We start from the raw sequence: 18207 nt of genomic DNA on the forward strand, positions 1-18207 counted from the left end.
AAATTTCGTATGAATTTACGCATTTCATTCACAAAATACAGCACGAGAGTCATCTTAAGTCGAGTTTTTCTAGTACAACAAAACCAAGGGCAAAAAATCACGTGCAGACCAATATCAGCCTGCACGGAAGTTCGCTATTCAATCAGAAAATTTTCAGTGAACACCCTTTCGAGTAATAAACGGTATGGACCAGTCTGTTATAGAAATTTAGCAGTGTAAGGGTTAAACATTTATACACACTGTTTCGTTACAGAAAAAAAAAATCGCATTAAAACTGCTAAATGGTATGGAGAGAAGCAGTGGAACCCATTTTAAAAACTTATAAAAATTGCATGCAAATGTATATCACGCTCCAAAATCTGATGTTTAAAATGGCACGAAAGTTCAATTTACGGATGTGCAGGCTGATCTTGGTCTCTGCCAGAATCACTTGCCGCAAACAGGCTAAAGGTTAAATCTGAAGTTAATAAGTTAATCTTATTCGTCCCTTATATTTCTGTTAAAAGGCAACCTGTACTTTTATCATTTTTATGATGATTTTAATATGTTGTACATGTGATGAGAAGTTAATAAACATGCTAATGACTTACGAAAATCCGATGAGCGATATAGGGCTAGTTTAAATACATTGATAAGTGCATGGTACACAACTAAAGCAACGATATCAGAAATCACTAGTACATTGATATGCGAAACTTTCGACTCAGTGTTTTGTGACTTTTCATGTAAAACAAATTGGATAAAATGATGTCTTTATGGAATAAAATTAGGGCAAAAACACAAAGTAAACAACTTTTCCAGCAAAATCTGTTAAACATTTCAGGTCTGCCTGTACAAACAATGGCTGCGACGCCTGCCACTTCACCAATGACAAATAATTCTACACAAACCCCAAAGGAAACAATCGCTGAGGCGTCAAACAATTCGACACTAACCCCAAACGAAACAATGGCTGAGACTTCAAACTACTCGGCAATATCACCAAACGAAACAATGGCTGAGGCATCAAACGATTCGATACTAACCCCAAACGAAATAATGGTTGTAGCGTCAAACAATTCGCCACTAACCTCGAATGAAACAATGGCTTAGGCGTCTAACAATCCGACACTAACCCCAAACGAAGCAGTGGCTGAGACGTTAAAGTACTCGGCACTATCCCCAAACGAAACAATGGCTGAGGCGTCAAACAATTCGACACTAATCCCAAACGAAACAATGGCTGAGACGTTAAACTACGCGACACTAACTCAAAACGAAACAATGTCTGAGGCGTCTAACAATTCGACACTAACCCCAAACGAAACAATGGCTGAGGCGTCAAACAATTCGACACTAACCCCAAACGAAACAATGGCTGAGGCGTCAAACAATTCGACACTAACCCCAAACGAAACAATGGCTGAGACTTCAAACTACTCGGCAATATCACCAAACGAAACAATGGCTGAGACATCAAACGATTCGATACTAACCCCAAACGAAATAATGGCTGTAGCGTCAAACAATTCGCCACTAACCTCGAACGAAACAATGGCTGAGGCGTCTAACAATTCGACACTAACCCCAAACGAAACAATGGCTGAGACGTTAAACTACTCGGCACTATCCCCAAACGAAACAATGGCTGAGGCGTCAAACAATTCGACACTAACCCCAAACGAAACAATGGCTGAGACGTGCGGTGGCACAGAGGTGACATCCGCAACACTGTATTTAAATTGTGGCCACAACTTAGTAAATTGTGGCCACAATTTAGTAACTAGTGGCCACAACTTAGTAAATTGTGGCCACAAGTTACTAAATTGTGGTCACAACTTAGTAAATCGTGGCCTCAACTTAGTAAATTGTGGCCACAATTTAGTAACTTGTGGCCACAACTTAGTAAATTGTGGCCACAACTTAGTAAATCGTGGCCTCAACTTAGTAAATCGTGGCCACAATTTAGTAAATTGTGGCCACAATTTAGTGACCACGACTTATTAGCCAATCGAAACGATAAAAAGATGGACAGACGGACGGACGGACGGATGAATAGATTGGATGGTACCTACTACCTACCTACTAATTTATTTGTTTGTACTTCCGTCCGTCTATCTTCCCTTCCTGTATCACACTTTGCAGTGACGTAGACATTTTTGTGCGTTCATTTCGTATGGTTTCTGATTTCTGCCATTTTGCGTTATCTCCCCGCAAACCTGACGAGCGAAAACACGAGATTTAACAAGTTAAAATGCGGGGACGCAGGTTGAAAACTCTATTTTAGCAGGGACGCAGAGCGAAAACACGATAATTACAGGGGTCGCTGGGTGAGAATAAGTAACTGGTATGCCCGGAATGGGGAGCGAAAACACGATGATTAGCGCTGCCTAAACGTAGTGTTTTCGAACCGCGCCCCGACATTCCAGTTACTAAATCTCACCCGCGATCTTGATAATTATCATGTTTCCGCTCCTCGCCCCCGCTATAAAGCGAGTTATCACCCCGAGCCCCTGCCATTATTAGTTCTAAATTTCATGTGTTTTCGCCCGGCGGGGTCACCAGGCGATAAATCGCTATTAAAAGTTTAAGCAGCGCTAATTATCGTGTTTTCGCCCCGCGCCCAAGACATACCAGTTACTAAATCTCCCTGGCGGGGTTTCGACCTGCTTTCTCGACATTTGAACTTGTTTATTCTCGTGTTTTCTCTCGACGTGGCCGCGAGACGAAAATATAATTTAATAGGGCTAAAACGCGGAATGACAGAATTAGCCAATCGAAACGAATGTTTTTTCTTCGCTGCTGTATAGGAGTGCAAAATAGGAGCGCACAAAAGTGTCTACGTGTCAGCGAATGTTAAACAGGAATCAAAGGTAGATATATGGATTGCTCTACCTATCTACCTATTTATTTGTCTTTCTGTCCGTCTGTCTATCTTCCATTCCTGTCTAACCCGTTGCAGGGACGTAGACACTTATATTCACGTCCATTTTGTAAGGATGCTAAATTCTGCCAATTCGCGTTTTAGCCCAATTAAATTATATTTTCAGCCCGTGGGCCCGTCGAGCGAAAACACGAAAATTAGCAAGTTAAAATGTGGAGAACGCAGGCCGAAACCCCACAAGGGCGATTTAGTAACTGGTATGTCTGGGGCGCGGTGCAAAAATACGATAATTAGCACTGCTTAAACGTTTAATAACGAGTTTTCGCCTGGTGACCGCGCACAGCGAAAACACGTGAAATTTATAAGTTAAAATGGTGGGTGTCCGGCGTGATAACTCGCTATTTAGTGGGGGCAAGGAGCAGAAACATGATGTTTAACAAGATCGCGGGGTGAAATTTGGTAACTGGATGTCGGGGCGCGGTTCGGAAATACTATGTTTAAGCAGCGCTAATTATCGTGTTTTCGCTCCCCACCCCTGACATACCAGCTACTAATTCTCACCCCGTGGCCCTGGTAATTATCGTGCTTTCGCTCCGTTTCCCCACTCAATAGAGAGTTTTCAGCCTGCGTCCCCGCATTTAAATCGTTAAATCTCGTGTTTTCGCTCAAAAAGGGTCGCAGGGAGATAACGCAAAATGTCAGAAATCAGCAACCATACGAAATGGACGCATAAAATGTCTACGTCACTGCAAAGGGTAAGACAGTAATGGAAGATAGATTGACGACCGGAAGTGCTGACAAATAAATAAGTAGGTAGGTACGTAGGTATCACCCAATCTATTCATCTGTCTGTTTGTCTATCCATCTATTTATAGTTTCGATTGGCTGATATAAGTCGTGGTCACGAGTTATTATATTGTGGCCACAACTTATCAAATTGTGGCCACGATTTACTAAATTGTGGCCACAATTTAATAAGTTGTGGCCACAATTTATTAAGTTGTGGCCACAAGTTACTAAATTGTGGCCACGATTTACTAAGTTGTGGCCACAATTTACTAAGTTGTGGCCACAAGTTACTAAATTGAGGCCACGATTTACTAAGTTGTGGCCACAATTTAATAAGTTGTGGCCACAATTTAGTAACTTGTGGCCACAATTTACTAAGTTGTGGCCACAAGTTACTAAGTTGTGGCCACAATTTACTAAGTTGTGGCCGCAATTTACTAAGTTGTGGCCACAATATAAATAAAGTGTTGCGGATGTCACCTCTGTGCCACCGTAGAGACGTTAAACTACGCGACATTAACTCAAAACGAAACAATGGCTGAGGCGTCTAACAATTCGACACTAACTCCAAACGAAACAATGGCTGAGGCTTCAAACAATTCGACACTAACCCCAAACGAAACAATGGCTGAGGCGTCATACAATTCGACACTAACCCTAAACCAAACAATGGCTGAGACTTCAAACTACTCGGCAATATCACCAAACGAAACAATGGCTGAGGCATCAAACGATTCGATACTAACCCCAAACGAAACAATGGCTGTAGCGTCAAACAATTCGCCACTAACCTCGAACAAAACAATGGCTGAGGCGTCTAACAATTGGACTCTAACCCCAAACGGAACAATGGTCAAGGATTCCAACAACTCGACACTAATCCAAAATCAAACCACGGCTGCGATGTCTACCAAGTCCATCACGAGGACAGATCTGACGACTGAGAAAGAACATACGACCGTAACACCTCACAATGGCTCGGCAGGACTGAATATAGACAGCTTCTACTTTGTCACGTTACTGGTGATAGGTTTCATAATGTGTCATAATAAATAATTGAAAGATACAACAACCCAACTTTCCAGTTCAATTTACAGTTTTATTAATATGACTTTATTACTCTAAAACGTATGCCATCACATCGTTGTCATCAAGTTAGGGCAGTTTTGCACATCCCGATCAAATCTTTTTTCCACAATGAAGAATTTGACTAATTCATGATTGCTTATGACTTCAGAATATTCTTAGAAAATTCAGCAAATTAAAAGATCAAGTTGCTTGTTTCTTATCGACTGATTTGAAGAATTCAGACCTTTCGAAAGATTTATAATGAAAGACTGTTGGAAATGACTATTTTGATGACATTTGTTCAATAGTGCAGATTTTAATGAAGGTGTTCCCAGCTGAAAATCATGATATTGCTTTCATATTTTTTTTGCTAATCATAATTTTATTACAGTACACAAATCAATATGAAAACGTGATAAAGTTATACAGACATGTACTTTCCCACACACGTAGATTGTTAAGAGATATATTTGCTTATATAAATTCAGTCCAAAATTCGGATTATATATGTAAATATGAACAGGCTGAAAAAAACCGTATTGTACCTTTTGTATTATATGTTGCCGGACTACTTTCATAGAATATGCATGACCTGGCACAGTTATGTAAATAGCACACATAAAACCATCATTCATTTCTTTTTAATATCAACAAACAATTAAGATTTCGATCCTTCACAAATAAAAAAAAACAAAAAGGTGGGGATTTTTATAATAAAAGGGTCATTGCATCATTGCAACAGTAATAACTTGATGTGGGATTTTCTATTCGGCAGGGCCGTCGCCGGCTTCGACAAAGTGGCTCGGTCGTGGGACCGCGAGTGCGAAGGCAGGTGGGTGGTGGGGGGGGGGGATGAAAGCACGAGAGTGGGGATTTCCCCTCTTCTCTTAAGGGGGAGGGGTGCGGGGTCAGCGACGGCCTTGTTCGGCTCTCATGGGCTTTGCAAGGACGGATCTGATGTGGCAAAATTCACTCGAGCCGAATACAGCATCCCAGATCAAGCTTCTGTTATAATAACCTTATTATATAATTCTATCACTATTTTCAATAATTCCAACACATCTAAAAAGTATTTAAAAGAAAAAAAAAAGAAAAAAAAAATAACAAAGAAGTTGAACTAACAAGTGAATGTATGATGAAGTATTGCCAGGTAATACAAAGTCCCCTACTGGAAGGCACCTAATTTTATCTACTGCAGAATAACATAATGAACTGATATCTGTCAAAGATGTATAAACAATAGTGTACTATATAATCAATATGTCTTTGATTAAAATTTGCATATACAAAAACCTACAGTTGTTGATTGTTTCATAACATTTATAAATATAAACAAGCGTGTTAGAATGTCACAATATATGCGCATCATAACAAATTTCTTTACACTAGCACCTGTATTATCATATGGATTTTTTTGTCAGTTATGAAAAGTTATAATATAAGTTATTCATAGTAACAACAAAGGGAAGTTAATCCTTAAAAAACAAAACCAAAAAAATCTATATAATATAAGTCCACATAAAACTTTTTGTCAGATAGAGATAGCTCAAAATACACCTAAAAATTGGATGTAACATGCATGTTGTACCACAGGAAAGTGGTCTCGGTTTTTCCTTACGACCAGTAATAAAAAGTTACAATATAAGCTATTTATAGTAAAACAAAGGGAAGTAATTCTAAAAACAAGGGTGACTCATGGTGGTGAACATTTGTGCCAAGTTAAATTAAAATCCCTCCATGCATGAAGAAGACATGCTCGGGACAAAGTCATTCTTCAATTTGACCTTTGACCTCTGTGACCGTGACCTTTTAGCCAAGGGCCCGGGTTTTGCAGGGGAGCATTTATGCCAAGTAATATTGTAATCCCTTGATTGATGACAGAATTCTAGACAGGACAGGAAAAGAAGCTTATTGACCTTTGACCTCCAATTGTGACCTTGACCTTTGAGCTAGGGGTCAGGGTTTTGCGCATGACATGTCGTCTCATCATGGGGAACATCTGTGCCAAGTAATATGAATATCCGTTCAAGGATGGCAGAATTATGGACTGGACAAGGAAAAAGCCCTGTTGACCTTTGACCTCCAATTGTGACCTTGATCTTTAAGCTAGGGTTGTGGGTGTTGCGCATCATACATTGTCCCATAATTGGGAACATTTATGCCAAGTAATATTGTAATTTCTAAATGGATGAAAGCCTTGAGTGGTAGGTTATTTTTCTTTACTTGCATACCGTATTTTACAAATTATAGAATAAATAAAGTTAAATGACATACTTCCTTTGTAGCATTCTTTTTTACAGTAGCATACTTACATAAAACGCGAGAAGTTAACGTCCGTAAGCAGAAGTGAATTCATGACTGACGTTTCAGTGACGCCCAGCAACAAAGTTCCGGTTTAATTTTACAAATTGTAACACACACCCTATTACCTGATGTCCACCACGCCGAGGGATGCGGCTGCCACAGAGGTAGGAAATCAATAACGGTGAATAGTGGTGTTGGTTTTTTGAGCTGTATTTTTTCATTTCGACTTTCCATGAAGATATTCTGGTGCAGGCATATGTGTAAATGCCTAAACATATTATATGATTAATCCTGGTCACCAACTTTGCGAAATAAAGAAGTATTCAGCTATTTAAATTGGACGTTTATTAAAATTGATACGAAAATCATATTCTACGGCCCAATTCGAAGTGTTTACAAAATAATTTTATCGGGTTTACCTCACACGTCAAACGATCAATCATCTGGGGATAGTCCTGGCAAGTTTCAAGTCTGTCCGTACGTCTACACCGACGTTATGACCCTCCAAAGGGACCCGGGTACAGTCACGTATGATAAACTTTACCGCAGAGGGCATTTTTAAATGATGCCCATCCCACCGAGGAGTCAAAATATAGGATATCGTTTACGACAGAGGGAAATTTTGTGTAAAAATGTCTATTTTGTGTGTTTGTTTTGCTTTTGAGTCCTGGGAGGTCATGGAATTATTTGCAGTATGCATTGTTTATACTTGTGTTTAATAATTGGCGATTTTCAATGGCGAACACCGCTGAAACATGGTGGTAATCAGTCTAGATTGAACTTCATTCTATCTCCGACGTTGTTTTGCTACTATAAGTCTTCGTTTCGTAAACTCAATTTTGTTTCAATTTCTTTTCTCATGAAATATACAGAAATAATGATATCTCAAGTCCTGATGGTATCGGTACTTGCATTCTTGCTCGATTCAGTGTTGAATTTACGGTTTATATTAAATGCAATCAGTATATATATGCATACAATCTGATACTGTACAATGTATAGAGTTGTTTTGCCACTGAAAGTCTTCGTTTTATAAAATCATTTTTGTTTCTTTTTTATCATAATATACAGACATTTGCTGCCAGCAATGAAATCCTAAGTCCCGGTACTTGCGTTTTTGCTGGATTCAGTGTTAATTGAATATAGGTTAATATTAAATATCAAATTATTTTGCATTATCAAGCTTTTATACTGAGAGCTCGAGGCTACTGATCGTAACATAGTTCTACATAAAAGATCCGTTAGGCTAGAAAATTAAATATATTTGTCAGTGACATGAGTCAAGTGATCGGTTCTAAATAAAGCTGTTATTCATTAATCGTTTAAAGAAATGTTCTAAACAATTTATTTTGTATTCAGGTTCAGAACCAAAGATGAAGGCATACACGTGCTATTACTGTAACAATGATTTTGAAGTTAACACTGGAGTGATTGACCATTTAGTTAATTGTCATGTCAAGAGAGATCTATCAAAATGCAATGGAAATAACTAAACCATCTGATATTACCGAGTTACTATCTGAAATGAAGATTTCATTCTGATCGATCTCTCTTGAAAACTTTAAAGATGTATTCAGTTTTGATATTTTGCCCTGTAACTTCGATACATTACCACACGCTGGTCACTAGAAATGAATATTTCACCTTCATTTGGAATCACGTCGGTATATGTTTTCTGTCCTATATCCAGCATTCCAAATGTTTTCGTCGTATTCCAGTTCCATGTACTTAAATGGTCAATCACTCTAGCGTAAGTTGCAAATCAGTGTCTTTGCTTTTTTTAAACAATTCTCATGCATTTCAAATATATATGCTTAAATATACTACTCGACAAACTGTGTTTAACTATATGATCTGATGTGTATTTAAATGAAAGCTGTATATAACAAATGCCAAACGATTTAATATCTAATATTAACCGTAACTTCAACACTGAATCCTGCAAGAACGCACGTATCAGGACTTAAGATATCATTATTTCTGTATATTTCATCATAAAAGAAATTGAAACAAAAATGAATTTACAAAATGAACGTTTACAGTCAGCAGCAGAACCAATCTATACATGTAGCAGATAGTATGCAGTGTCGGAGATAGAAATACAATCTAAACTGATTACAGCGGTGTTTGCCATTGAAAATCGCCCCTTATAAAACATAAGTATATAAACAATGCATACTGCAAATGATTCCATGACCTCCCAAGACTTAAAAGCGAAACAAACAGCCAAAAAAGACGTTTGTACACCAAATTTCCCTCTGCCGTAAACGGTATCCTATATTTTGACTCCTCGGTGGGATGGGCATCATTTAAAAATGCCCTCTGCGGTAAAGTTTATCATACGTGACTGTACCCGGGTCCCTTTGGAGGGTCATAACGTCGGTGTAGACGTACGGACAAACTTGAAACTTGCCAGGATTATCCCCAGATGATTGATCGTTTGACGTGAGAGGTAAATTCGATCAAAATATTTTGTAAACACTTCGAATTGGGCCGTTGAATATGATTTTCGCAGCAATTTTAATAAACGTCCAATTTAAACAGCTGAATACTTCTTTATTTCGCAATGTTGGCCACCAGGATTAATTATATAATATGTTAAGGCATTTACACGTATGCTTGCACCAGAATATTTTCATGGAAAGTCAAAATGAAAAAATACAGCTAAAAAAACTAACACCACTACTCATCGTTATTGATTTCTGACCTCTGTGGCAGCCGCATCCCTCGGCGTGGTGGACATCAGGTAATAGGGTGTGTAACATAGCGTTCTGTTTATAAAAGCTTATTTTGAATTGAGAAATATACGAAAAGGAATGGAGAGCAACTATCAAGGTATTTGATTTTCATTGTATTTGATATGAATACTGTAAAATCTGTGCACGAATCTCGAGTTGTCATTAATATAACGAAAGCCATCTGGCATGGGGTATCAGATAGGTTTTCCAGCATGCGTTATATAACCGAAAACGTTTTCTTGCACACCAGACTGTTTTTTCTTTCCGGTGATTTTACCCATGTCAGCATATTGTATCTTCAGTAGTTGCCTTACTTGCAAACGTTTAACATAAATGTTCATGATTCGTACTTTACCTACTGCGTCGGAGAAGTATCCAACTTTATTCAACAACTCTGTCCTTACTCTCACTAAACCAGGATATTCACCAAAACCATGTGTCTCCTCTATGTACACCCTGTTGGCTGTAATAATTTCATTGATCATGTTTTAAATATTTTTATTGAAAAATATCTAACAGACAGAAAAACAATTTCCCTCAACGTAACAAAAAGATATAAAAAGAAGACAATTCAACTGAACACAATCGCAGGGACTTTTATGTTTCGATCCAGACGCTACTAAGAAATTAAATTTTTTTCTAAGGTAGGGTCTGGACCGAGGCACAAGTCGAGTCCCTATGAGCGCAATTATCTAGTTATAGTTTGGAAACACATAGCACAATGACAGAAATGCTTTCGCATACTGCGTTGTTTTTTCATACCCGCCTTTTAGAACGAAAAAGACAGAAGACAAGCTTTCAGATCCCATGGAAACATTTTTACCTTGCTTTCTTTGTGAGCAGGCAAATAGAAATATGTACTGAACAAAACAGCTAACTTGCCAGTAGTTCTTTGGCCTGTAATTTATAGATTACTAAACGTACAATTTTGCAATTAAGTCTACGCTTAGAATAATATGTTGTTGATAAGTCTTCACAATTTCTACAAAATCAAATCATATAAATTCGCTCATTTTACGACTTTAACCCATCCTTGAAAAGTCACAAAAATACACTAAAACATCTGGAATTTACAAACTAGCGACAAACGTTATGAGGGAAGAAAATGAAACAAAAACAGAATAATGGCGCTGACACGCCCTATCGTAATGCATGTGAAATTTAAACATTTCCTAGTAAAAGATCAAAATATACACTTCCGTATTTATGTAAACTGTATATTCATTTTCGAAAAACGCATCTTTCCTGTGTATTTTTACGGGCTTTGGTAGTAAAATTAATAAAATTATATTTTTGCGTAATTTCATACCATTGAAATTTCGATATGTCTAACTGTCTAACTGTCTAACTGTCCCCTTAATTTAAGAAATGTACTTTCAGTAATTTTAAACTATATGCAAAACAGCAAATGGCGGGTTAGCTCGCTTTGGTCCAGTATATAAACCCAAAGAGATTCTTTCTAAATGAATGTCGTTTCCTTTTTGCGTGACTGTTCAATGGTATACCAGTATATGAATTTTACAGATCTTTCAGTCTCGGTTATGTTGAACATTCGCATGATCAACGTAATTAACAGGCGGGATAGCTATCCTAGTATAGCATTGACTGTTTGTACATTTGTAGATACTTCTGTTTTATTTATGTGTTGGACTACTTGTATACACTTTCGTTTTATTTCCGGAGTTGGGTCCAACAAGAAGAGCTTGTGCTTTGAGGCTTATAATGACCCTGCAGCATGTGTAAGGACAAACACCTTTAGGTTAAAGGTCAGTAATTCAAATCCTTCTTTGTTTCATATAAAAACTTCATGTCGTCTTTACGTATCTTTAGAGAACATCACTTTTCTATACACCAATTTTTCATGAAAGTTCTATCACAAATTAACGAAAAAATGAAAAGAAAATAGGGGGTTGAATAGTTCCTAGTGAACTGCCAGTCAGTTGTGGTCTGCTACCTTAAAAATGGCGCATATTTGCTCTCCTCCGCGCAATAAACACCTACTTCCGGTTTCGATCCGCAAAACTTGCCATGTGGGTTGTATGAACATGAAAACCGTCTTATTTCATGCAGAATGTATTCTTGTAGCGAAAAAGTGTGATTAAAGCACTCGTTCTACACGAATTTACGCAGAAAATGGGAAAATTAGAATCTATTTATTACGGACTTCTTTCGCTACACCACGGAATCACATTTTCGATCGAATTACTGACCTTATTCCCTTATTATTGATAAGGCCAAGACGGTGATTGGGGATTCCCACCTTTCCCTAGAGCTTTTCAGCTGAACCCGAGGAAAGTCTACATATGCAGGCGGAAGTTAGCAATTTATATTTCTATAAACACGTCAATTTTAAGCAAGGTAAGAAATTGAAAGAAGAAATAATTACCATCTGTTGATCCCGCTTGAACAAAGATACCCAGTTTGTTGAAATCTGCTGCTGGCAAAGAAGCAGCTTTCCATGCACGAGTTTTTACATGTACATCGTGGCTAGACTGGTTGTTTGGACCGGCAAAATAGTCATTGTTTGCTATAAAAAGAATTATAGTGCAATAAGCAAAATGTTAACTATAACATATTTTGTTACGGACTCACTTTAGAGAGTGTTTTGAAATTAACCAATGACCATTTGGAATAATGAGACCGATCCCTAAACCTTGGAACTCAAATTGTGTTTGGCGGAGCAATTGATATTCGAACCAAAAACTCTCTTCCGTTTATATGTACTTGTACAAAAGTCTGCGGTAAACGAAGGGATTATGTTCCTGACCACTTCCACGATATGATTAAAACGAAATTGTTGAAAATTGGATTAAGCTCGACAACATAGTCAAACCTGTGTTGAAGACTACCTACAAGCAGAGACCATCTGACTCGAGACAGCAGGCTTCATTTTAGGATTAAACTTTCGTCATGTATTGACAGCTCTTACTAAAAAGCAAATGCCAATAAGTTTGAGGCTTATTTGCTCTTAAATGATCAGTATTTACATGCTTTGTCAGATTCAGACAAACGCTGAACGGCCCGACATCAAAATACAGTTGGAACTCGGTATCTCAAAGCCCACTGGATAAAGCGTATTACTTCGAGATAACCGAATTTCGACTCAAAATAATATTTTATGCACGTGTTTTCGGGACGGGACTTAAAATGTTTTCGAGATAGCCGGAATTTGAGATATGCGAGTTCGAGATATAAATTTTCAACTGTATGTGGTTATACAACCTAAATGTATTATAGTATTTCGATTACATGCTGTGGTTTTTCTTGTTATTATAAACTAAAACAATTATTTCGCTTGAAAGAAAAGTGCAATATATATGATACAAATCAAAGGCCACTTAAAACAAAGACAAATATCAAACAGGAAATACCACGTACCAAAAACACAGCCTCCCCAACACGAAACCCACAGCACGCAGACGTGCACACTACACACACATGCACATACACGCACACTCACACACAAAGCCAACACATGAGGACAAAACGAACAAAGGAATACAGTGGGACAACGGTCAGTGGCAAAAACACCACTGGGGAGCTTAAACCGGTTTATGGTGCTCACCCAACCTAACTCTTACCCCCACCATGTTCCAAAGACACGGGACAGTGTAAATAAAAGTAAACCCCTCCAGGTGAATCTTTAACACACGTAATGGAAACAAAAAGGCTTGGCATGTAAAACATAAAAATGCTCGTGTATAAATATATAAAAAGCAAACCTTTAGAAACAAAAACGTATGTACTCAATGCCTTTTCAGAAGACAGAGCAACAAGAGAAACATCCATACATCAAAAATTCGATCACCGGACAACGGGAATGGTTTCCTTGACGCTATGTCTTGAGATAACAAGTTGTTCGTTCTTAATCTGAGAAGTTACTACTTGTAGGGAATAAGTGTTAACAGTACTGTTTGATATACCTTTTCCTTAGCAAGGTGTTCCATTGATTCTTCTTAAAATTTAATACAATACAATTCATTGTTTATATCATTCTAAAACACTCTGCTGGAGGTAACAAAAACTTTTCAAATGTTCAAAATATATTGATTCCTTTATTTATTTCATTCACTGAAAGTTAAAAAATTTCAGTTGTGACTTTATACACTAGTATGTTGATTGACTGTTATAAAAAATAATACACGTATATCTTATAGTTAGCGTAAAACAACTTTTCAGTGTAAAATAAATAAAATGGGCAAGAACTGTCCACAGAGAAAACATTTTGTTATAGTACAGTTATTTACAAAAAAAATCTTAAAACACTAAAAGGTCCTTCTATCAACCAAAGAGACATACTGGTATACAGCTCATGTCTGGGCCTTGAAAAACGAAGCTGCAATTCACGAAAATCCCTGTTACAGATCTGGGCCCGTATTCATAAAGCTCCTAAGGAGAAAAGTTAGGAAAATCCTTAACTTTGTAAAATTTCCCAAACAACATAGCACAAAAGAAAAGTGTAGACTTTATAAGATTTATTGATAATCTTCATTACAATGCCAGACTCTATGTGACAATGTTGTTAGAATTCCAACTATCTCAACGATTGTCCACAAAATGCTTCGGAACTTTCCCCTTAGTTAGTCCCTTAGGGAAAATTTTCCCTTAGGAGCTTTATGAATACCAGCCCTAGTAGATCAAACAGTAGGTCGGATCACCGTGAAAGAACTGAAAAATATCTAAATGCTGCATAAACCAATTTTAGACAGACAAACAAAGACAGACAGACAGACAGACAGACAGACAGACATGACTAGAACAGAAAATACCAGAACAGAACGCTCAGACAGACAGACAGACAAACAGACCAGTACTAACCCGTATAAAGAGCCATTCCTCCGTCATATTCATTCTTCATGATTGGTGCCGATACGATGATTTCTTCATCATTATAGATATAGATCACACCGCCATATTGTTCTTCAATATCGTCATCGCGTGGACAGCCTCCTTAAACACATTATTGAACAGTAACTTTAGGGTAGGGCTTAACACAATGGTCTCTTAAATACCTCTTTGTATATTATGAGAAAATCTTATTCCGAGTCAGAAACCAACCAAACCCTGAAAGAACTTCAGTTACAGATATAATTACAGATGCATTTTCAAGAACATTTAAATAAAAAAGAAACCAGATCATAGCTCCAATCAAAAAGTAACCAAAAGCAGTTATATAGTGTTAACATACATGTGTCTTTTCAGTTCTCAATCTGAGAAAATTAATCAATTTAAGAGATTTTTTGTGAAACATGATGAAGTTACTAGCAAATATACAACTTTATTAGCCCGCTGCTGGTTTGAAACCAGATTCGGGGTATATAAGATTGCACTTTCCTTCCGTCGTTTAGTATTTCTGATTCGGTCTTTTCGTCCGTTCACATGTGTCTAGTCCATTACTTTGTGATCCATGAAAGGATTTAAGATTGCTTTGCATAAATATAAAGACTTTAACCTAAACACCTTTTAGAAAAGGGAAATATCCTGTTTATAGGTGAAAATGTTCTAGTGAACAACGTTTCTGAATGCAATGGAAAAGCAATCTGTCTGTGCTACTTGTAGCACAGGTTAACACAGTCCCACAAATTGTTTTCTCTGATTTTCTCATATTTCTACACACATTTTGTATTTCTCCCATACGTCAACGTGCAAATACTTTTTTCACTACCTTAATCAACAGATTTCATTTTGTGAAATTCTGCGGGTTACCACATTTTTTAAAACAATCGTCTGTTTGCTCTGGCAGTTTTCCGGGGCATTTTTATATATTTTTCTTCACTGACAAATAAAGTTTCTGCTCTTAACCGTCTCTAGTATAAATTATGCCTGCCTTTTTCAAGCCCAGAAGTAGAAATGCGCATAGTTTGCAGGATATGAAAAGTTCCTAGTCTCAGTGGAGTATCCACTTTCTCCAAATATTTTACCAAGGATAATGTTTTCACCCAAAATATACACGAACCAGCATACACCTTAAGAGAAGTAACATAATAATTAATTAATCAATCGCCTTCCCTATCGGATGAATTTTGTTCCATTCTGCTCCTTTCTGCGACTTGTTACATTTTGTGGAGGCTATACATTTACGAATCTTTGCATTTTTTTGTGGAGAAATAATAACTGTTGGAGGTTTTCTCACGAATCCGTGATTTTTTCTGCAATAACGGTAATGACATTTTGAAGAGACTTCAGGCATAGCAGGCGAGCGAATAATAATTAGATCATGTTTTGTCTTTTCTTTCCTCATTAAATTCACAGTAACAAGCAATCTTGTACCGATGCTCTATCTATGATAGATTGGGATTGGATTTTGTTGTTTCCCTCAAAGAAAATTCACCATTAGATTTTTGCCGATCTTTTATATATATAGCACAAGACATGTCTTTAAACAAAAGTTCACTAAATGGTAGGCGGAGGAAAATCTTGAAATGTCTGATCGTACGATGCTCTATAATTATAAGGTCATGGTAAAATAAGTCGTGTTTTTAAGGTAAAATAAAACATATAACAGGCATTTGCGTGATTTAATGTGCGATTTTGCATGAACGTTCTGTCGTAAATTTAACAAAAAGAAATAAAGAAAATAAATAGAATAACAATAAGGATAGTACTCAGTATCGACTCTTTCCTCTTCAACGTATTCATTTTAAGATAACAAGTATTTCCACGAATAATACACTAAAAGATGCGCGATTTGCCCAGCATATGATCTTGTATCAGAATTAAAAAGGTGCGATCCAATACTTTTAAGTCATGGCTGTGCATGGCAAGCAATATTCAGCTCTATAGCGAGTTTTTCTTTTAATTCATAACTGCTTGATGCTCACATGACCAGTCTTTGCTTGATATTTGGACGTCAACGTCTGTCACTGGAACGTAAATAAGGTCATATGTCCACCGCGAATCGGTGATAGGTAGTCAAATACTTATTCGACATTTAAAAAGATTTTAATAGTAGAGAAATTTAACGTCATGAGGTAGAATGAGTGTTCTCATACCAATCGCGGGGAAACTTAAGCCCAAATTTGGATCTTCAATCGATTTAACTTGTACATCAACCAACAGTGGCACCTCCCCAAGTTTATGCTTGAACACGGCACTAGCTTTTCCCGGGTTCTGTGATCGCAGTGGGCGCCATGGGCTTTCGTAATCCGGATCACCAATGGAATTAGCAGCCTGTCCTACAGCATATACAAGCATGATTAAGTCTTAAATGTAAGTAGAAACTTAAAATTACGATACAATTGCTGACAATAACGGTTAGCCTCTTGCTGTACCACAGTATTACAAGTAGAACATTTAATGCCCATTCTTTGCATTTTGCGTACTCCGTTCCATGGTACTTTCGTTTTCCTAAGCTATTTAAAATGCCAGAGTGAAAAAATCATCCAAGGATCGCTAGCGCCATTCATGGATTTGCAGGAAGTCCCAGTGTGGTTTATATCCGTTTTATCACACAAGAAATTTGATTTATTTCTTAAATAACAATGTTACATATATACATTCATTTAAAAAATGAAAAAAAAATAATAAAAAAAATTTCTTACTGGTTGGTGAAAATTGCACTCATAGGTTTCGCTGTGAAAATGCACTTGGTATATTTAATGGCAAATAAACAACAACAAGAAATATTTCACTTTATCATATTCCAATAGTTCACTGAAAGCATGTTATACTTTATATTATATATTATATCATGATATTTTCACTGTTTTAAACAGAGTTTAAATTTATCAAATATTATCTCACAGAAATTGAACAACTAAAAACATCAGAACATACAGACATCTCTCTGCGTCATATACATGTCCGACGAGCATCACTTTTAAAACTATATATATATTACCTGCATCCATATGTAACAAAATGAAGTGAAGTATAAAATAAAATCGTTTTTCTGCCATCTTTACACTTTGAAGTCCATTCTCTCAAATCTTCAGATCAAGAATGCTTTGTGAGAAGTTTGATTTCATTTTTGCATGTTTGCTTTCTTGAAAGCATTAATTAGCTGTTGTAAGACTGCAGGGCGACAGAAAATGATACAATGCACCCAGACCACTGCGTCGCACATGCGCTTATTTAATGTGTTTCCTATTTTGATCCTTTTGTGCGTTTGTAGACATCATGGAAGCTTTTGACATCTTAACATCTTTACATCTTAATCAAAACTCTTAAGTTATTGAGATGAAGTGATCACAGGAAATCGCCCTAGCATGTGATCTTATATTATACATTCAGCTGAATATTTAATTCATTGTAATATTCAAAATGAATCGGTCTTATTGTTTTCGTTGGTCACATAAGAGTCCGTATTGGTGCACGAAGTAAGCCTGTTTCGAAGAAAATGTTTGTTTTTTTAAAATATAACTTCATTTTGAAAATGCATGATACAAGTAACCATTCAATATGACTGATGAGCCGAACAATGCCACCAAAATAATGTTATGGTTG

At 37.0% G+C, this 18207-nt stretch overlaps 1 protein-coding gene across 1 annotated transcript in view; it reads right to left on the reverse strand.

Annotated features, from left to right (window-relative positions):
- Positions 1-17694, reverse strand: part of LOC123547547 (uncharacterized) — a 33993-nt gene extending 16299 nt beyond the window's left edge. Inside the window, exons 1-5 of the mRNA XM_045334735.2 lie at positions 17603-17694; positions 16755-16937; positions 14581-14712; positions 12149-12289; positions 10118-10225 (exon numbers count right to left, since the gene is read on the reverse strand). Coding sequence (XP_045190670.2) covers positions 10118-10225; positions 12149-12289; positions 14581-14712; positions 16755-16937; positions 17603-17660 — 622 coding nt within the window. The 5' untranslated portion in view covers positions 17661-17694. The remainder of the gene's footprint in view (positions 1-10117; positions 10226-12148; positions 12290-14580; positions 14713-16754; positions 16938-17602) is intronic.
- Between the last annotated feature and the right edge of the window lie 513 nt (positions 17695-18207).

This window comes from Mercenaria mercenaria, chromosome 9 (assembly GCF_021730395.1).
Source record: "Mercenaria mercenaria strain notata chromosome 9, MADL_Memer_1, whole genome shotgun sequence".
NCBI lineage: Eukaryota > Metazoa > Mollusca > Bivalvia > Venerida > Veneridae > Mercenaria > Mercenaria mercenaria.